The 21,799-nt window shown below is 40.2% G+C and overlaps 1 protein-coding gene across 3 annotated transcripts in view; it reads right to left on the reverse strand.

The window, feature by feature from the left end:
• Positions 1-1,309: 1,309 nt before the first annotated feature.
• The window catches only part of NREP (neuronal regeneration related protein), a 29,508-nt gene continuing 9,018 nt past the window's right edge, over positions 1,310-21,799 (reverse strand). For 2 of the 3 annotated variants that reach the window (XM_058538447.1, XM_058538438.1), the window contains exons 4-6: positions 8,137-8,247; positions 7,955-8,032; positions 1,310-3,053 (exon numbers count right to left, since the gene is read on the reverse strand). In XM_058538447.1, the coding sequence (XP_058394430.1) occupies positions 2,928-3,053; positions 7,955-8,032; positions 8,137-8,247 (315 nt within the window). In that variant the 3' untranslated portion in view covers positions 1,310-2,927. The remainder of the gene's footprint in view (positions 3,054-7,954; positions 8,033-8,136; positions 8,248-21,799) is intronic. The other variant, XM_058538457.1, reaches the window with a different exon arrangement.

The raw sequence follows: 21,799 nt of genomic DNA on the forward strand, positions 1-21,799 counted from the left end.
GCAAAGCGTGGTTGTAATGTGTTATGTGGCAACAGATAACTAATACAATGGGCATAAAGCAACCCAGGCCGTCCCACCCCCCGTGGCCTAGCCTCATCACCTTTCTCTGTTCTCCATTTAGCAAGGGCAAGAAGGCAAGATGTATCCCCTCAGAGCTGTGTTAACATACAAGTGATGGGTGCCTATTTGGTGAGGAAAATGGCAATTGTTTATAAGATGAAAGGTAATCAAGTGTAAGGAGGGCTTCTCTTACATTCAGAACTATTAACCTCTGGATGAGATTACCAAAAGAGGTAGAGGCAGCTCCATTTTAAGAATTTTCTTTCAGATTGACTAAATTCTGATTATCTGGTGGGCAGTTGGGATTTAATTCTGCCCTATGGTTCCTTTCTCTTGGTAAGATTAAAAGTTGAGTCTAAATAGGAATCTTAACCAAAATCTGAGATGTGCATTAACTTCAAAAGTAACTCCTCAATTTAAAAGTCTCTCCTGACATACACAGTGACCCCCACTCTCCAGAGGATGAGCTCCTAGTTTGAGGCAATGCTGCCTTTTGCTCCTCTCCCTTCTCTCTCTGGCTCTTATCTCAGAAGTCTGTTTCTTATCCTCTGTTCAAGAGAAACTCAAATATCTGAACCCAACCAGCCAATTTAGCAACTTGTGTGCAAGCCCAGTGGAAGTTTCACTCTCCTAATGGATAAGAAGAGAGCAGCAGGCATTTCTCGTACACAGGGAGAGCATGAATCCCCTGAATTGCCAGGTTTCAGGGTCACATGAGACCTCCAGAAGATTCTGGTAATGCTATCTTATCATCCGCTAGATTCCAGGTAGCTGGGCACATAGGAATTAACGACTTAAAATCCTATCTCAAATTTTTATCCTCTTACAAGCATAAGCCTTTTGTCTGTGTATAAGTTAAAATATTCTATGAAGAAGTGAGGTCAAGTGTCTTTTGGCATGGATAAAGAATACCACACAGTAGGTCTTAATGGCAAGGAGTAGGAAAGAATAAGTTTTGAGGTGTGTGGGAGTGCCTTGAAAGGGGAAAAAAAGGGTAGAAATAAAAGAGTTTTGGTATAATTCTTCTTTGTATCCAGAGGCAGCTCTGCAAATACCATCCTAATGAGCCACTGCCTAGCCCCTAATCCCATAAAACCCTCAGAAAGGAAAATGCATGAAACGCAGAGCTGATTCCATCTCTTTTGATAGCTGCCCTTGGGTCTACTTTTGGGGTTCTGAGAACACACGAATTAACATGAACCAGTGAAAGCCTTCAAAAGTAGGCCTTTCCAATGATGAGCCAAGCCAGTTACCTTACAGCTTGCATATTTATTGAACAAATACTACTAAAATAGCTAAAATACATTGGGTACTTGTCGTGAGTGCATCAGTAAAGATCACATTGTTACAAAAGCCTGCATTTTCAGCAGTACACAACTGCAACTCTACATAAATGCCACAGATGCAGAATACTGTTTTCTTGCTCTATTTACACAGCTCATACACCTATTCTAACAAAGGAGGGAGGGGGGAAATGCACAAGAAACTCAGGCCAATGGGGGAGCGAGAAGAGAAGGAAGTAGTGCAGCGCATGCATCATCGATGTTAACAGTCGGAAGCGGCACAGTTCAGAACAAAGCCCGCCCTGTCAAAGGAAGAGCTAAAAGACAGTTATATAAAAATTAAGGTGGGCTTTCAGACTGGCTAACACAACAACATTCCATGAGTAGATGGTATTGTCTGATTTTATTTTTGTTTATCCATTTCATTGGGAGCAAGGACAAAAATGTAAAGTCTACTCCTTGCTTATCAAAACTGCTGAAAAAGAGCGCTCTGCCTTTTTTTTTTTTTAATTTTGTAAAGACATTTTTTCAAAGGTAATTTTTAGGAAGGGTATAATTTTCATATTCCTACTCAGATGCTAGTTTTTTGGATTTTTTTCAGAGGGCATTTATTAAAAAAGAGTTTGCCCTTTTTTCCCAAATATCCTTTCAAAAAAGAACCAAAAGAGACACCTAAAAACGCCTGACAAATTATTGCTTTTCTTTCTCTAAGTTAGGCAGGCGAGGCTACTGAAAGGAAGAGATTTGGTAAGTAAATTACAGTTTTGTGATTGCTCCCACTACAGCGACTGCGTGTCCATGAGTGCCAGCCAATGAGACGTGAGTCTCTTACACCCTCTCTGGTAGCATTCACTCAACCTACAATGCTGAAGAAGAAAGCCACACTGAAGACACAAGGAAAACAAGTCAATCCAGTCTAGAGAACAACATTCAGGGAAACAGAGTACCAACACCTTCTTAGAACATGGAAATAAAAAATAACTCCATCAGAGCTACCTCGCCAAGGAGCATGTTGAAAGTCCAAAATAGCACCATTCATCAGTGTCTCAGGTCCTGTGGCAGCATCTCGGTCACTTACCACAAGGAAACAATGAGTTTCAAACTACTTCTATACATCAAAAGAGTACATGGATAAAATATAGAGATATACAGACAATTGATGAACATAAACTACTAGGCTTGTTACAGCTAAATGAAAAAAAAAAAAAATGGGGACTCTCAGCCTCTGCAAGAAGCAGTCGGGAGCTGTGTGAGTGAAAAGGCAGGAGTGGACCGGTTGTGTGAGAGCAGTGGGAGTTGGATTGTGGAAGACATCGTCGTAGCGAACCAGGCCTGAAGGCCCACCTGTAAGGGTTGTAAACGTGGATTCACAGTGTGAAATTCTGAGCGGTTTCACAGAGTCAGAATGATTAAAAACTGGTTTGATGATACCTATTTGTCCACTGTAAATTCTCTAAAGCAGGGCTCAGAGTCCCATAGTTTCTTCTTATACTTGATGATTTACACAGAAAAAAATCCCATATATGATACCATGACCTCATCAATACCCATACACCATATGTAATACAAATGGAGGTGTTACGATTAAAAAGAGTGGAGGTAACTGATTCCTGGGGAGTGGAGTTCATCGCTGCCAAGGGGAGTCAGGGAGGCAGCCTCGGTCTCCTCACTCTTCTTGTGGTTCACTTCCTTTGGGACAGGAAGTCTTCCCTGAAAAGCAGGTGGACCCACACACAAAGAGACAGACACACACACAAAAAGAGACACACTTAGTCATGCTTCTGAAACCATTTGAAAATTTCTGCTTCCCCCTCCCGCCTGCCTTTTATCCTTGAACTCCTGATGTCTTGCAAACAGAGTTTACATATTAAACACAGTTCACCTGAATGTAAATATTAGGTCTGTGGGGGTATGAAGTAATTAAACACTAGCTGCCTTGGCTTCGGTAAAATCAAGCGCTTCTCTAACGGCTGTGCCCAGCCATGTGGGAGGCAGCATTCCCCAGAGTCAGGTTTCTGAAGACAGTTTCTAGTATCATTTAGGGCCTGACAGGAAGCTGGGTAAAAGGTGCTCAGAGGAGTGTTAATACAATTTTTTTAAAGAGTTCAATGGCTGTGGTGAAAGGGATAATTCTCTGTTTTCTAATATATAATAAAAATATTTAAAAGCATATCACGATTTGTACAAATGTAATTTATGTATGGTTTATTCTATAAGCCACTGACACAGTCCATGTGCGGTCAGAATGAGAAGTGGGTTCCAAAGGTGGGAGTATAGTTCGGGCAGAAATAGTGTGGGGTTGGGGCAGGGCTGTAGGAAAGAGGAGGAGAGTGTAAAACCAAGGACAGCAGAGAGTGGGATTCAGCTAGTTTGGATGGACTGGGGCTATTCTAAGTCTCTCCTCACAATCTTGATGAGTGAGGTTTTTGTGTTTCTGACTAGAATAATCCACCACAGTGTGACCGATGATCTGTTGAGCACCCATGGGGAGACACTCTCCATCAGAACCAAACAGCAAGAAGACAGGAGACTGAAGCCCATTCGCCCAAGGGATGATATAAAATAAAGGTCCTACTTTCTCACAAATAGACTGTATGCCCCAATCAGATATGAAAATGGTGATTTGATAGCAGTCTCTCTTTTAGCCAAACTATTAATTACTGGAGTTTTCTCCAGTAATTATTATTTAATAATTTATATTATTAAATATTTTATATTTATTAAATATTATTATTAAATAATTTAATAAATTATTTAATTTCTTAAAACCATAATTATCCATTATGGTTTTAAGAGATTTTTTTTTTTTTCTTTTTGAAGTCATATGTTCTAACAGGACATTTATAATAAGCTAATTTGACAGGATATATGTACTTGGATTAAAGTTATAATCTTGCTTTGTGATCTGTAAATTGTCGCATTTGCATTTCTCTTTAAGAAGAATTCAGAAGTCAGGCACTTCCAAACAACTTGAAACTGAATAAATGTTCTCAGCAGCCCTAGGGCGAACTAAATGTAAAGATAGTTCAACTTTAAGAAGTCTTATTTACTGTACAGACTTTTCACATCAAACATCTGGTGTGTCTAAATTTTATGTTTAAAAATCTCAGACTTTGAAAGCGTACATTTTTAGGATGTATATAAAATCCACTTAGTATGTACTTTAATGTTCCAGTCTTATAGGTTGGTTTGGTATCATTAAATAGCAGTAGGACCAAACCAGAAAAATTCATTAAAATATAATTCATCACTCACATATACTTAAGGATCTAGATAATTATATTAAGCAATTCCTTTCAGTTGTGAAAATTATTTCAGTCTCAAAATTTTGGCACGCAATCGCAAGATTTAAAAAAAGAAAAAGTGATCCTGGTGCCTTTAAAATAATGTTTGTTCCTCCTCCCCCATCAAGCAGTTAGCACAGTTCAAGATACAACAAATTTAGGTTTTGGACAAATGAAGAACTCAACGGCTGCTAACTGTCACAGGCCAGGAAGGAAAATCAAAAGTTTATAAACTTTATTCCACTCAACAACTACACTCTGTACATAGCTGGCCTTAAAATTGCTTACTTCAGTTCAGACTTACTCTGTTCAAAGTGAATATACAGAACATTAGTCTGTCTCTATACAAATTCTCAGTCTTATTAATCTTTTACCTCCATGGAAAACATAGAATAAAATGAAGAGCTAAGTGGGATCTGGGTAATTAGGGGAGAGGTATTTCCAGAAAAAAAAATGTGAGGGAGATTATTTCAGATTTGAATTTACCATTTTTACTATTTTTTCTCTCTTTTGAGGCTCTCAATTATTCGTGTCTTCATTTATTATTAATGTTCTGAGTGCCTACTATGGCTTGAATATTCTATTAGATTTTAAGCCTACAGAGATTTAAACAGAGACAAAAACAGTCCCTGTCCATCCTGCCTTTAATTAACTTGCTGTATGGGAGACACCTAAGTACTTGGACAATGGAAAGGCAATGGAGGTAAGTTATGCAGGGAGGTATGCTCCTGAAGCACCCTGAGGGGCCATAACCCAACATGCCTGTGGGGAGAGGTGCTCCTGGAGAGATAAAGTTCTGAGTATCCTCTCTTTGGAGGCTGGAATTTACTAGATTTCAATCCTTACCTCCTGTCCCTCAGGAGGTCTTCCTGCCCCCACTGAAGGAATTTTAGGCTTCTGCAGCAAGGGGAGGAGGTATTTTGAAGAGGGGACACAATGATGCCTTATTGCTTCAGAAGTCAGGCCTTACAAGAATTCAGGCAAAAATAATCATATCTTCCTTCATCATCTAGCACATAATGGTGCCTAGAGAACTTGAGTAATCTAGAAGGTTGGAGGAGGGGGAAAGGATATGTCCAGTGGCTCCCACAGACTAGTTCTCCTGGATGTCCCTACAGCTGACCTGCCTCAGTTGGATGGCCCTCTCTGCTGATGACTGTTAGTATGTGAATCCCCCGTTACGTGCCTTGGACCAAGTAAGTCAAGATTATTTTTCTTATGATTATGCAAAGATGTGCTTTCCAGAAGGAAACTGCTGAAAAAGGGACAAATATATTATGCCTAAAATACTATTCACATATTTAGAAAGGAAAGAACTTAAAATAACAGAAGACCTGAATCCCAGGATCCATTGTGCCAACCCTCCAGAGCATGCCTTAATGCAGGCAAGGCCTAGTACCTGGACTGGCCTTCCAAGAGGAAAGGGAGGCACTGTTGACCTCATCAAGGAACTTGCCTAGTCTTGCCCCTCCAGTTGATGTCACTAGTATCAATGAGAGGACCTCTGGATGCCTGAATGGGGCAGGAACTAATGAAAATACTATACTCTCCTGCGCCCCTTCCATTATCACGTCTTACCCTAAGCTGCTCAGGGGAATTATGGCCTGAGCTGGCCTGCTAAAGAACGTCTAGAATTATACTGCCACTGCTGGTGGTGTAGTGGTGAGGTGGTGTGGTGGCATGATGGTGGTGGTGTGGTGGTGAAGTGGTGTGGTGGTGGTGAGGTGGTGTGGTGGTGGTGAGGTGGTGTGGTGGCATGGTGGTGGTGGTGAGGTGGTGAGGTGGTGTGGTGAGATGGTGTGGTGGTGATGAGGTGGTGTGGTGGTGGTGTGGTGGTGGTGTGGTGGTGGTGAGGTGGTGTGGTGGTGGTGGTGAGATGGTGTGGTGGTGGTGAGGTGGTGTGGTGGCATGGTGGTGGTGGTGTGGTGGTGAGGTGGTGTGGTGGTGGTGAGATGGTGTGGTGGTGGTGAGGTGGTGTGGTGGCATGGTGGTGGTGGTGAGGTGGTGTGGTGAGATGGTGTGGTGGTGATGAGGTGGTGTGGTGGTGGTGTGGTGGTGGTGTGGTGGTGGTGAGGTGGTGTGGTGGTGGTGTGGTGGTGGTGTGGTGGTGGTGAAGTGGTGTGGTGGTGGTGTGGTGGTGGTAAGGTGGTGTGGTGGTGGTGGTGTGGTGGTGGTGTGGTGGTGGTGAGGTGGTGGGGTGTGGGTGTGTTTTAAGTAAAGCCTCGGTATTTAAGCTCACTTGCACTTCCACTCTACAAGATCAGCACAAGTCTAGCTCAGACAGGGCCAAAATCATTTTGTTCACCTACTTTCCTGCCAATGATTTCAACCTTGACCTTCAGAAATTTTCTGAAAGATTAAAAGTGATTTAGAATTGTTTTCTTTCATTGCAAACTGCCAGTTGACCCAATCTCTTCAAATTCTGCCAGTCAGTAACAGACAGCAAATTGCTGAAACCATTCAGTGTAAATAAGAGTTTCTCAAACAGGGAAATATCAGTACTGGCTGGAAAGGCCTCACCATTGATCAGTTACACTTATAAAACTTTTAAATGGAAATTTTATTTTCAATGGACTCTATTTTTATTAATTGCAAAATCAGCAGGTCAGTGGTAAAAAGTACAATCCTCCTGCTTAAGGTCAAATTGATATTTACCCTAACAGGCAAAGTCCAAAGGTGTCTACAGTAAAAACTCTAAATGTTTTTGTTGGGTTTTTGTTTTTGTTTTTTTCGGAAATGGTGCTAAAATCTAAAATGTAAATTTTACAAATTTTCTTAAGGCAGAAAATTGTCACACCTAAGATGTCAGAACCACGAAAGCATGTTTATAGAAAATACTTTTAGGCCTAAAAATTAGAAGAAAGAAATATAATAGTTTTTTATATTCTTTCTGTATTGTTTCATGGTTAATATTATCAGACATTTGGGCATCATTACCAGACAAAACTGTCACCATCTTATACTTTTAAGATATCTTTTAGTTCGATCATCATATTTGAGTTTATCTACCCAGGAATGGAACAAACAAATTAAAATCCTGTAAAATGTATACTTGATAAATTGATTTTATGATTCTTAAATGAAAATTTGCTTTAGACTCTGGACTTGTCAAGAAAGGAAGACAATGTGAATTTTAAGAGTCAAAGGACTTCAGGATATGATTTTTTTTAGTATATGTTATTTCCAAGGTCACAACAGTATCAGGTTAATGGATTTTTGTAGTAGATTATAATGGATATTAAAATTAGAAAGAAATAACTCTAATTTTTTTAAAAAATTACTTCTAGACTGAAAAAACATTAACAAAATGGCAGCTAGGTATCTTACCTTAGGAAGCCTTCCCTCCATTTCCTTGTTTGGAAATGGTTCTTGACTGGCCCAGACAGAGAGCTCTGGGTAATAAACCTATAGAGACATAAAAGTACACACATTCAGATTCAAAACAGGATCCACTGTGAAACCACATGGGATCAGCTTAACAAACTCAACTCTCCTCAAAGGTCACTTACTTTGCAATTGCAACTCGGAGCACTGGGGAAGAGCATCAACTCTTCCAAACTGTTAGTGTGCTTCTGGATGGACACTGCACTCAGAGAGTTTAGGCTCAATGTCTTCCAAGGCTAATTCCAATATAGCAGAGATATCAATCAATGTTATCTTCAGCCCACAGAGTGGCAGCTTCATGGCATGTCCGGCTGAGCAAAGTAAGGCACTGGGGAGGCCTAACTTTCAAAGCAACCCTTAAGTGTCCTTGCAAAACTCCATGTTTATGAGATAAATGTGCCATACACTCATCAAACACTGTTGGGGGTTATCCTGATCATTTACTAGAAGGCTCAAGATTATGCACAAAGCATAAGGAGGAAAGGAAGAAGCAGCCTGCCTTCTCCCCAAGTCCATGTGGCCATTGAACACTGCTCAGCTGCCTGAACGTAGCCAAGTGTCTGAGAGGCAGGGATATAGGCAGCTTCACCATGAATGACTCGGAGAATACTAGCTGATGAACTAGGGGGTGAGGGCAGGGGTGGGACGAGGTGGAGAGAGTGAGGTGAACTAAGGAACTCTTCAGGGTTATGAGCATAAGAAGGCTGCTGACCAACTGTTCTCCATCTCCAACAAAGACAGGAGTAGGGGGTTAGGATTTAAATCACAACTATAGATTTAGGTCAGCTATAAGGGAGAACTTGGCATAAGAACTGTTAAATTACTAAAAGAATTTAGAGAGGAAAACTGTGAAATCTTCTTTAAGAAATTTAGAAACAGAATCTAACAACCATCTGTCAGGGCTAATTCACATCTGATACAGCCTCACTTGAAGGGAGGGGAAGAGATTAGATAAGATTCTCTCCAGATCTGATTCTCTAAATGCTGTAACTAAGCCTCACATGTAATAAATAATATTAAGAATCACACGGTATTAACAGGTTAACAAACAGACTTATATATCGTTTTCGGTTTGGGAAGCACTAGATGTGGCAGCCTGACCCCAGGGTAACCTCAATGTATTCAATGTCCCAATCAATCCCTTTGGTCGGGGATCTGAGGTAGGAAATGGGGATTTGGGGATAGTCTAACAGTAACTATCTTTGCTCCACTCCAGTAACATTTATGGCACATCCAAGTTTACAAAGCAGTTTTGCACGTATTACCTAATGTATCCTGACGATAAGCCTGTGAATAGGTCTCATCATTACAGAGATGAGGAAACTGAAACTCAACAAGGTCACCCGACTTGCCCAAATTCACACAGTCAGTGTAGGACAGGTCTCAAACTCAAACCAGGTTTCCAGATTCTAAACTTCAGTCCCACTATCCCGATGCCCTTGAATTATCCCAGAATGCAAATTGCCTACCACCTCTCTTTCAAAATTACACCAGTCCACAGCCACCACACAAAGTTAGGTCTTAAATGTTTGAGAGCTTATCCTGCAAGAACTGGATTTTCTCACTTTGGACTGGGTCTGCTTTCTGGGCTATGTGGTTCCCCCAACTCCAACCTCCTTCCTTTATCTCAGCTTTCCTCTCCTTTGCCCAGCTCCTTCTGGGAGAATTCCATCATCTGCCTTGTTTGGGACAAACAGCCACCCCTCGCATTCCCTTTAACCAGGAATAGGTGAAGAAAACAACACTGCAATCTAAAATACAAAAGGTTTTTTTAAGGCTTAAAACAAAGTCACAGCACACAAAATCCCAGCTTGGGACTAATTTTAGGAGACCCCAAATTGGGATCAACTGTAAATTCATGTAATATAAACAGATATAAAATGATTACATTTCTACATTACTACTTTTAAAAGCATGCTTTAAGTACAATTAAAAGTATTACGCATATTAGTGAGAAATAAAGTTCCACTGCAAAATCAAACGTTGATAAAAATACAGGTAAAAACTTAGTAAGCAAGTAGGCACACGGATGCAATGAAAAGCAAAATCAAGTAAACGCTGTTGTTACGTCTGTGTTCTTGTGCTTTTCTGTGATATTCCCTTTTAACAAAATGACACTGCTTTAGCATTTAACTCTAAGTTCAAAGCATCAATACTAAAGCCACCCAAGTCTGATTTGTAGGGAAAAATAGCTTGCCTCTCAGAAATTATTATATTTATTATTCTTACGATTTATTTTTCCAAAAGCTTTTTTTTTTAAAAAAAAACGGTCAATGATTTTTTTGCCAAAGAACTCAGGAACATGAGTAGCTGATAGCAAAACCCACGACTAAGGAAACTTCCTCCTCTACCTCACATTTGTTCTTTTGAAACATATTAATTTAGCCACAAACTGACCAAGGGCATTTCTAATTAGGCAATTTTTTATTGTTTGAATCATAAAGTAATCATTGTATACTTTAGGAAAAATAAATGTCACTTTGGCCTTGTGGTAAATTCTTCCACAGCAGGAATAGAGGAGTCTCAGTTACATTCTTAAAACCTGCTTGGCTGGTCTCTAAGAACTCAGCATACCCCTGGTATCTGATAGTAGTATCTAAAGGGGATGTATAAACTTTTTCTGGCTTTGGAAAAAGGTGGTAGGTTGTTGGAAATATATGCTACTACATTACAGCTTTGTTCTTTCTTATACCTGTGGTGTTCGGAGACTCTAAAATGAAGAACTTAAGAGAAAAGGTCTATGACAATCATTACTCCTGCTCTCAAATAGCTCAGAATACCTTTGTCCACGCATATGTTCACCAAGAGATTGTGAAACACCTGCAATGAGCTGGACACGTTAGGTTCTGGAGATTGCAAGAAGAGAAATATAGTTCCTGCCTTCTAGGAGCTCAAATCTACGGTCGGGGGTTGGGAGGACAGCAGGGGTGATAGACCCTCTAAAAGATCATTTTAAAGTGTGTGCTATGGGCTGAATTGTGCCCCTCCAATTCATATGTTCAAGTCCAACACCAGTACCTCAGAATGTGACTATATTTGGAGATAGGGCCTATAAAGAGGTAATTAAGTTAAAATGAGGTCACTAGGGTGGGCCATAATCCGGTATGACTGGTGTGCTTTAAGTGCAATTAAAAAAAAAAAAAATGTATAGGTTATGTCAAATGTAATAGTTGTTGGAACATCTATCAACAGACCGAAAAACAAACAAAACCATATTTAGCAAAACATCCAGTAATGCTGTCAACAGAGGAAATGGGGGTGGCAGTGAGCAGATCTGGAAGGGCACCTGATGGCTGCCAGATGCAAGCCAAGGAAGAGAGAAGGTAAGTGAGCCCATTATGCAAAAGCACCCCTGTGGCCAGAAGGTCCCATGGCAGCGTTCAGGGGCCACAATAGTAACAACACAAATGCCACAGGCTGCTGTGCCCTCAGGTTTTCACCTAGTTCAGAATATTAGGAGCTGACAATGACCCTGTGATTGAGGCTTTTGAGTGCTGATAGTTAAGTGGGTCAGAAAACAGGGATAAATTGATCTATCTTTCTGGAGTCCATTCTTGCTGGTGCCTAAAGCTGTTCATTCCTTTCGCTACTAGTCAATTGATGCTCCGAAAGTGGACACATGGCTTAAACTGTAATCCTTGCATTTTGTTTTCTGGATTTAAGTTTGTGTTTTTCATGAAGACCAATTAAACTCACTTTTTCTTTTTTAAACTTCACTGAGTTCTCTCTCTTTTCTTGATGGTGGTGGTGTGCACCTCAGAAATGTAAGCTCTGGGTAATACACATGGGATTACCTCAAAATTGCTGTCTTATTAAACAAGTAAACCAAAGTTTGCCTTAATCTTCACAAGAGAAGTATATGTTCTTTTAAAACTATCTTCCATATATAGAATAAACAATTGCTTGTCCTTGCTCAAGTACAATCCTCAAAATCCTCTAGAGTACCATTCATTCAGAAGTCAGTAATCAGAGAAGCAAGCTATACCTTCAACAATTAAGAAAACATTGTGAAAATACAGAGGGGAAGAAAAGTTTACTGTTTTAAATTGGAGAACACACAAAGGTTTTGCCTGAATTCTGGGAAAGGTTGAGTGTTTATGCTTATCACTGAATATATTAGTTAACGCACTTTTTTCTACAATGCTACATTTATCTCAGTAACGACTAGGTTTAAAAACAACTGAGGGGCCGGCCCCGTGGCTAAGCAGTTAAGTGCTCACGCTCCGCTACTGGCGTCCCAGGTTCAGATCCCCAGGCACCACGCACCGCTTGTCCGGCCATGCTGAGGCCGCGTCCCACATACAGCAACTAGAAGGATTTGCAACTATGACATACAACTATCTACTGGGGCTTTGGGGAGAAAAAGGGAAACAAAAAGGAGAAGAATTGGCAATAGATGTTAGCTCAGGGCCGATCTTCCTCAGCAAAAAGAGGAGGATTGGCATGGATGTTAGCTCAAGGGTGATCTTCCTCACAAAAAAAAAACAACTGAACTGACATGGAGAACTACATTGGTTTAAATACACTAATCATGATAGATATGTGTTTAGATATACATGAACAACTCTTAGGTAAAACCAGCTTTTGCTTTCAAGTACATTTAATATATTTAAACCCACTCTATACTTAAATACAGTTTTACGGTGAAAAGGTACTATTTCTTACTGATTCTCTTAAATGCATTTGATCGTTGCATGTTTAAGTTTCAATTGTCTAGCAGAGCACACGAGTTGAGAATTAAATGATCACAGTGTTTGCCTTTCTAAATCTACCTTTCTTTCATTACAAGCCTTGTTTTACTCTCTGGACAATGTATCATGAAAAATAACTTCATTTTTTAAGTCTATAAAGCAATTAGCTTGTTCATGATTATTACTTGGTTTCCAAATTAGAAAAATAAAATGTGGGGGAAATCAGAGGCCACTCCTACAAGGTCCTAAAAAAATGCAAACTAGATTATTGCTTAAATTCTTTTTCTAACCTCTTTTAAGCTTTTCATTTCAAAACTTGCTATTTATTTTTCATTAGTATGGTCCACATACAGAATCAATCTAATTGACACGTTTCCTATCACTTCTAAGATACTGCATGTAAAATTTGAAGTATATGTATTTATTACCTGTTTCTAAATTTGTGTTTTCCTCTGTTCATTTACTGTCTTTATCAATATTTCCTTAGGGAGACCGTTATATAAGAATGATCCTCAAAGGCAGGGTCATAGATTTACACCACATACATATATGGTGCTTACTGAATTGGTTAACACACCTTGTCAGAAACCTGCTATGAAGATGTTGCATCGCTTGGTTGTTAACGATCATAATTACAATATTATTTTCTATCCTTGGTGGGGTTTTATGTGCTTAAAGAATGCACACACATGGCCCTTTTATGACTTAACAAGGATAGGCACCCACCCCTTGCAATTAGGAAAGCTGACTAGGGGAGCAGGTGTCCAACCTGCATAATTAATTCTTTGAGCAGCAAAGGAGTATATTTCATAATCTCTCTGCCAGTTAAACAGTGTGTGTGTGTGTCTGCATGTGTACATGTCCTATTCTGCCTAATTGGCTGGGAGGTTGTGAAACCTAGTACTGTAATACAAGGAGAATTTACGTGCATATGCATGCACTTCATTTCTGCAAATATCCTTTGAAGTGGTGCTATTAAGAATCTCCCTCAAAAGCCACTCTGCTCCCAGGTGTGGCTGGTCATGTGAGAGGGCAGAATGTAAACTGAAACCATAAATGAGTTACAAGGATCATTTTCTCTGAACAGCATTACATCAAAGATTAGATAGTGCCAAAAGATGATGCACTGAGCTGTCTCTCTAGAGACCTAGTCTTAGAGATCTGCCTAACTCTGTGAAGGCTGCTCGGAGATGAAGCCCACAGTGGAGGAAATGCATTGCAACTAGGAGACAAAAAGAGAAGCACACAGAACATGGGGCCATTTAGATAATGTACGTAACCTCTGTACATTCTAGGAGGCAGAATAAAAGTGTTAGTTGGTGCCTCAGTTGGCAAACATTCTGGTTTGGGAACTAAGTGAAATGTGCAGCGACCTAATTTAAATACACACGCACGCACACACACGTAAGTACACACACGCACACAGGAGCTGGCTGTGGTAACAATGGGTAATTACAAAGAAAGCATTACAAACACCTGACTATTGCACTCGGCCATAAATACCCTCCTGCTAGAAAGGAAAGGATGGCCTATTAGGGCAGTGCTGTATTACAACACTTGCTGACACTCTCAGCTTTTCCATAGCCTGACAAGTCCTTAACCTGTAGAAATGGGGGCAGGGGAGACAGTTGTAGTTCCTAGCTCACAAACTGGTTAAGCCTACTGGCATTCGCTTTGCTTCAGGTACATATGTGCACTATGGGCACAGAAAATGTCCACATTTTATTAATATTATGTAGCAGATTATGTTACTGCCCAATATTACATATCAGGCAGGCAAAAGATTCATAATTCTTTACTTTGTGAGCTGGGGTGTCTGAAACAAGCTGTGTAGACTTCAATAGTGGAATCCTCTAAATTCACTCTGCTCGTCATGAAGCCATCTTAAGCGGCCGCTGATGAATATGTGGGAACCTGACAGCTGTGGAATTTTATTTCTAGATTTCAACAAGGCAGAGAAAGGAAAAGGAAATCTCCTCGCTGGCAACATAATGCAAGTATTTACATGTGAAATTAATCGTCAGCACAAAGAGCTTTCACAGTCACTCTGTTCCACAATATAATATTCTGCTTGTTTGGCTGCCCAGTCTTTTAAAATTTGATTTCTAAGAATAATAGCAAAGACATTCAAGAGGAACAACAAATCAAGTCAGGAGCAAGCCACAAAAGGTTAACATCATCCGACCTCGCTTTTTCACCACTATTTAAAACCGTCTGTTATGTGAGTTGTCCGGGCTTTGATGGTGCATGGGTTGAAGGCAGCCTGCAGTGGCAGCTGGCTAATTCAATCGTGGTGACCACGGAGGTCAGCTGCAAACATCTGTGTTGTGCAAACTCCTCCTCGCATCCCAGCCTCATTCCTTTCCAACAGGAACATGCTTAGCACAAAGAATCCACCTAAAGACTCCATAAATCCAAAAAAGGGAGTTACTGATCGAGGAATTCTCAGATTTCTGCCAAGGCACCCTCCCCTGGGCTGGAGGTCAGCCTGGTACGGTAATCAGAGCCAAACTGCGGACTGGACTCAAGGAATTAAGTTCAACACTTCAAATCTCGACTTTTAATGGGCGATTTTTCTTTTCCGTGATGAAGACAAAACAAAGTACAAACAGCTGATAGCAGCCGAAAGTAAACCAGGAGAAGAAGTACAAGAATAAAGCTTGGAAACAAATCTCACAAGGGATATCTAAGAAGAGATTTTTCCAAACAAAGGGAAAAAATAAAACAGCTTTTTAAAACTCTGGTTTGAGATTAAGCAGTTTGTGAATGAACAATAAGAAAGTAAAGGCCACAAAACAAGATATTTGCTCTTTTCAGCAGAAAAAAAATACTGGCCTTTGTTAACTAGCAGCAAAAAAAAAAAAAAAAAAAAGGCCCCTCAGGCATTTAAGCACAGCATAAGCTTTTCCTTGCCCCCATGACCTCAACAAATATGTTAATAAAGTCTTTTACCTCCCTGGAGTGGAACCAGAGTAAATATTTACTTAACACATCTGAGTTCTAAGTCTGGACCACTTTATTCCCTTATATAAACTGGTTTTCATTTGTAATCAAGAAATTACAAACACTACATCTTGTGACATTTCTCCTACTTTTAAGGTGAAGCAGAAGGAAGGGGAAGGGAAGGGAAGGGAAGGAGGGAGGGAGGAAGGGGAAGGGGAAGGGAAGGGAAGGAGGGAGGGAGGAAGGGGAAGGGAAGGGAAGGGAAGGAGGGAAGGAGGGAGGGAGGGAGGGAGGGAGGGAGGGAGGAGGGGAAGGGAAGGGAGGGAGGAAGGGGAAGGGAAGGGAAGGGAAGGAGGGAGGGAGGAAGGAAAGAAAACTATATTGCGCCCCAGAACACCAAACAACACTTGTGAATTTTTGAACAGTATTCTCTGCCACAAACGAGAGTAACGCTGTTGATAGGCTTCCCAATACTAGACATCTGGAGTCAGCAGGACTTTTTCCAAACACATTCCAAGGTTAATAGGAAACATCTAGACTTGCTTTTGTTAGCTGGTTTGAATAATTTTAGGTATGCTGGGTTTCACCTTCAAATAACTATAAGAAGTCTGATTTCTACTCACCAAGAACGCTATTTTTCCTTTCCTCTTATCCTAAAATTACTGTGCTATCCCTTAAAATCTTATGAAAAATTTTACCAACAGCATAGAAGGATAATCAGATTTCTTTTTATTAAAGCCCTCAATTTTAGGCTAGTGAGATAAGTATTTATTTATCTAGACACAAGGATTTTGGATTTTTCTTGGTCTGGGTGGATGAGACAGCCAGTTGCTTTTCAGGAGTTTGTGGACATTTCAAAGCATTCCTCTTGCTGATATGTGCAAGACTGAGCTTTCTAGAAAATGTGCATTTTTCCCCAAAGTGCTCATTCCAAAAGAAACTATTCACTCTTTCCATCAACGCACCCTCTTCTGCTGGCAGCTGCAAACCCCTCAGCATTTAGCAAAAGTCATTTCACAGTTCAATGCTTGTCTTGCACTGTCTTGGTCATTTAAAGACTGACCTCTCTTCAACAGCAACCAGCATCACAATAGATCACCAAATTTGAAGGGAAAGTAGTTTCCATTGTGGGAGAATGTAATTAAAATTGGTTTAAATCAGAGCCTAGTTGATTATCTTATAAGAAATTTGGCTTTAAAAAAAGGAAAAATATAGGCAAATCTCTATCCCCAAGCTTTAAGTGCTTAGGTTACAAAGAGGCCATTAAAAGGCTTCCAATGACCTCTCCGCTATGAAAACTGGCAAAAAACTAAATGTACAGGAGAATATAATAAGATTAGGATGGATGTGCCCCTGTATGCCACCTGGGTTTTCAACCCCATCGGGTGGAGCATGGTCCGATGCAGTAGAAGGCTTCTCTCTGATGAGGGCTCAGTCAGGCAGTACCATGGGAAGCAGAGAAGACCTAAAGGGGCAGCCACCAGCCCAAACTGATAAAGTGTTTCAGGGCTGGGAGTCACTGAAGAAATGGATATGTCAAGAGTTGTGAAGATAACTGCAAAAGGAATGCCAAATTAGGAGGCTAAGTTCCCTGAGAAAGGGATCACATATTCTAACTGACAGGAAAGAGAGAATGTTGGAAATTCTCAAACCTTCATTCCAAGTCCTGACTGCATTCTCCAACAAGAGAAGACTTTGACCTCATCTTTTTCATTTCTTTCCCTCAGTTTTTCTTCCATTGTAGACCAGTCATCAAAACTATACTTTTCCAAGGGAGGAGAACCACGAGCAATACACACGAGTTGCTGGAACCCACACAGGCAGAGTATGTAAATTTGAGGACCCACAGTTTTCTGTGGAAATGCATACTAGAGTTCACTGTAATGTTTTTGTTTTTTTAATTTTAGGTGTGTTTTCCAGGTGCACTTGTAATCCTCACAGTGCTGTTGCAAGGATGAAATGCATCAGTATATATAAAGCGCTGGCAACAGGGTGAAGCACACGAGTAAGTGGATCTGGGTTAGGTGTCATTATCATCACCCTCACCACTTTACAGATGAGAAGGCTGAGGGAGAACAGTCAGGGAGCCTGCCCAAGGTCACATCAGCAAGAAATGGAGAAGAGAGGATGCAAACCCAGCCTCTCCTCTCATACAACACAGTCTGTCAATATTGATCTTCTTTGCTATTTCCCCAGAGCCAGCTGGAGTGCTGCCATGAGGCCCCCTGAGAGCTGGGGCCTGTTTTCAATCCCCCAAGTAGGTGCGGAGCATCTCCATTTAGTGCTCTTGTGATGAAATTTAGATGGATTTCTGACACCTACCATCAAGAGTAATTTTCTGAAAAATATTTGTTGCTCTGCCACCTGTGTTTCTGATAAATAGCTGCCCTTCAAAAATAACTTACCTAAAAACAATTAGCGCTTGTTGAGAGCAGAGAGGTTTGCTCTCCAGTGCCCACATGTTGCTCGAGTCATTGAGGAAAGACTACTCTTAGAGGAGCAACTTGGGCTTGGTTACATGAGGACCTTGGATCTAATTAAACCCCAGCAACACTGGTCGTCAGAGTTTTGTGTTTTTTTCAATTTTCCCTGGAAGGAAATGTTCAACACAATACAAATATCTAGCAATCACTGCAGCTAATTACAAAGGGTATTTATTGAGAAACCAAATTGTTTTAACATGACCCCCAAATGAACTCTGAAACAACTTCTCAGATGGCCTAGCCATGGACAATCTACTTCAATATATCTTTCTTTCATCCAATGCATTTGAAATCATGTTCACTGTAACTCGGCTCTTCAACGTTTCAGTCAATTTAAAAACAATCTGCTTAGTTAAAGGAAAATTAAAATCTTATCTTTATCAGTGGTCTGCAGATATATAAACCACACACTACATAAAAATATAAAGTGATCCTAGTTGAAGCAGAATAAAATAAACACTTATTAGAGCAGAGAGGCAGTGTATAAACTACTAAGAATGGTAATTCAGAAAGAAAAACAAATTTAACCTGACTCCATTTGGAAACTTTTAATTAATTTAATAGAAATGCAGACATTTCTAAAGACGGAAAAATGGAAAAATGGAGATGGGGTAACAAGACAATTATTAGGCATTACCATCATAAAGGTACCAAATGGCAAATAAGAAGGTAAGCAGCATGTGATCCTCAGCTTACAGGTAGAGTACTATATTCAATCACAAAGATGTAGTGTCCCTCTGACTTTGTCTAAACAACTTAGGAACAGCTGATCGATTTAGTAAAAATTCACATTAATTATCAGATGAATTGTTCCTATGATGCCAAAAAACAAATTTAATTGAATTTCTGATTGAATTGATTGTGACAGTGTAGACAGTTAAGCCTCATATAATAAAATTAAAGTTTAAAAAGCAGTCCTCATAAAAAAAAAAAGGGAAAAAGAATAGGCTTAATGAAGATGAAATGAAAAGATGTGGAGACTTGGCTCCCAGACCTTGATAACAAGATCAGAACAATTTAAGATTCTATTATCAAGAAGTGAGCAAAATATTAAAGGGCCAGGGGCATTGCATGATGTATAATTTAACCCAAGTCTCCACAGGGCAGCATGAAAGGGACACTCAGTTATGGTCCAGAGTTATCTAGGCTTCAGACACAGTCAAATCCAGGTAATTAAGGATCAAAATTATGAAGATGAGAAGGGCTCAGAGAAGATGTGGGCAGAACTTTTGATGCTGTATTAACTGAATTGGTTGGGTATATAATCTCAACTATCCAATCAATTCATCAAGAAATACTTACTAAGTACTTACTTTCTATGAAGTACTGAACATTTGGTAGGTAGCTTTCAATCCTATAGAATGAACATCTTATATTAGTTTCGGCTGGAAGTGCCAAAGTAGCAAAGAAAACACATTTTTTTCATAAACATTTTTTAGAACTAAGCCATCAAATCTTGGGACATCTATTCAGGAAAGGAGTGGGCTAGTTAATTAATTCATCTTTTCAAATTCTAATTCTCTTAACCATACAACAAGTGCAAGTCCCTGATATTGCATGTTTCAAATAGTGGGTCCATTCTCTGCACAGTATTCATTCTTTCAGCCAGTATAAACTGAGTCCCTACAATGCAGAGCCACTAGGCTAAGTGTTCAACTACATGCTGCCAAACCCACACAGCACACTGACACACTGGGATTCAGCAACTGCCCGACAAATGCGCACAAGAACAGACTTTCAGATGATGGTCGCAATATGCCTTGTGCCTAACTTTCACTATGGGAACTTAGTGAAGGGTATGAAACAGTACTTCTCGGAAAAGTACGTAATAACAATCCCTTACTTACTTGGGTCATGTTTCTAAGTATCTTAGTCAATAAGTTTTATCCATCTAACTACTGACTCTAGTTTTTCCTTGACAGTTCTGAATGTTGGCTGCCAAAGATGCAGTATCTTCTCCTAATTTCTACTCTTTCCTGTCCAAGGATAGGTTCTATATCCGATACTGACTTTATCCAATAAAAGCGTCCTCAAGATGCCCAGACCCATTTCAAACACAATGACTTTTGTAGATTTCTCCCTCTGTAGGCACTGGCCTGCAGTACTTTTCCCTGCTGGAACTGTATCCAATACAATTCAGGCAGGAAGGCTGCTACCTGCCCCAGTAATCAAAGAACAGTGGTGTGCGATGGTGATCGGAGGAAGGGCGGGGGTGGAGAAGGGAGGAGAGCTAGAACTGGGCAACCACACCAAAACTTCTGTGCACATTCTGAATCTCCTTCTTGTTTTAATTACTTATCAGTATGAGTCTTTGGCTCGTATTTTTACCGGCAATGACTATTCAGCTTTTCTCCCTTTCTTTCCAATCATTGGCTCTGGTTCCCAATGCCAGCTAAAAAGGAGCAAACACATCTTCCTTTCATTGGCCACATTCTCTTGCGTCTTCTCCTTCTCCTTTTCAAATACGAGTTATATTTGTATTTTAGTCCATGAAAGTAAGGATGAACACTGAACAAGCACAGTCTAAAATCAAGGGTTTAAAAATATCTCCAGCTGATAATCATAACACTTTTAAGGCAAAAAGCTTAGACTGGAAACCATCCTAAGGTAATAATAGGCAATAATTTTATTTATGAAGATTTCATTACATTGTGAAACCAGAGCAGATTATGCTCTACTGTCATGACTACCTCAATCAGATTGCTAAGAGACAAACTGTACTACTGCTGGAAAACACCATTAACAACCTAGACCATAATGGCGCTCCACAGCCAACATTTTGGATGAGATGTGTGACTCTACCCTAAAATGAGATTCCTCTTTCAGCAGACCATACCAAACCAACTTTCTGGACTCTCTCAGGACCTCTTCTGTCTAAAGAAGTGTGAAAGAAGGGAGCACAGAATTTAGGAGCTGTTTTTGTAGTGTACTTCAATTTCACTTAACTCTCCCCCCTTAGCTCCCTAACATTGAGCCTTCTTAAATGTTTAGTGAGCGGGGCCTTTCGGAAGTAAATCCATAATCTACGTGTGGTCATCCCATTTCCTAGGCTGTAAATTTTATAAACTGAACTGTGACAACTCTGCAAAACGTTAGGCAGTTACTAGCTATAAATCTCAAGGTGAGCCACCTGGTTCTGCCCAGAAATAACAGATCTCCACAACCATTGACTCATTCCTTATTGCACAGACATTTATTGACCACTAAGGATGGGACAGATCCAGGATAGGTACTAGAGCAGTGATCAGACTGGTTCACAGCTGTGGGATCTGTTCCAAGGTCCCATTACAGCATGTCAATGGTTAGGGTTTCCTTCCACTTTATGGAACGAGAACACCAATCAACTTGACTAGCAGTTCTAGAGTTCCCTCTCAAGGATGAAACTTTTCCATATCTGAATTCACCATCCTGCTGATAGAGTAAAAGGAAAACGAGGTATCACAGCCCCAACTGCTACCAAAAAGAGAGGGATGAGGCTCACTTACGAGGGGTCAATGCTCTTATTCAAGTGTACAATCTTGGAGGGTAGAAAAACATGCAGAAATAAGCCAGCTACAAGTAGAATGTTCTAAGTGTGATGAGTGTACAGAGGAGAATAAGATTATTCCTGCTGGATGTACTGGGGTGAGTTTCAAAGAGGAGTGTCATTTAAATTCAGTGTGGAAGAATGG

Source organism: Diceros bicornis, chromosome 1 (genome assembly GCF_020826845.1).
Source record: "Diceros bicornis minor isolate mBicDic1 chromosome 1, mDicBic1.mat.cur, whole genome shotgun sequence".
Taxonomy (NCBI): Eukaryota; Metazoa; Chordata; class Mammalia; order Perissodactyla; family Rhinocerotidae; genus Diceros; species Diceros bicornis.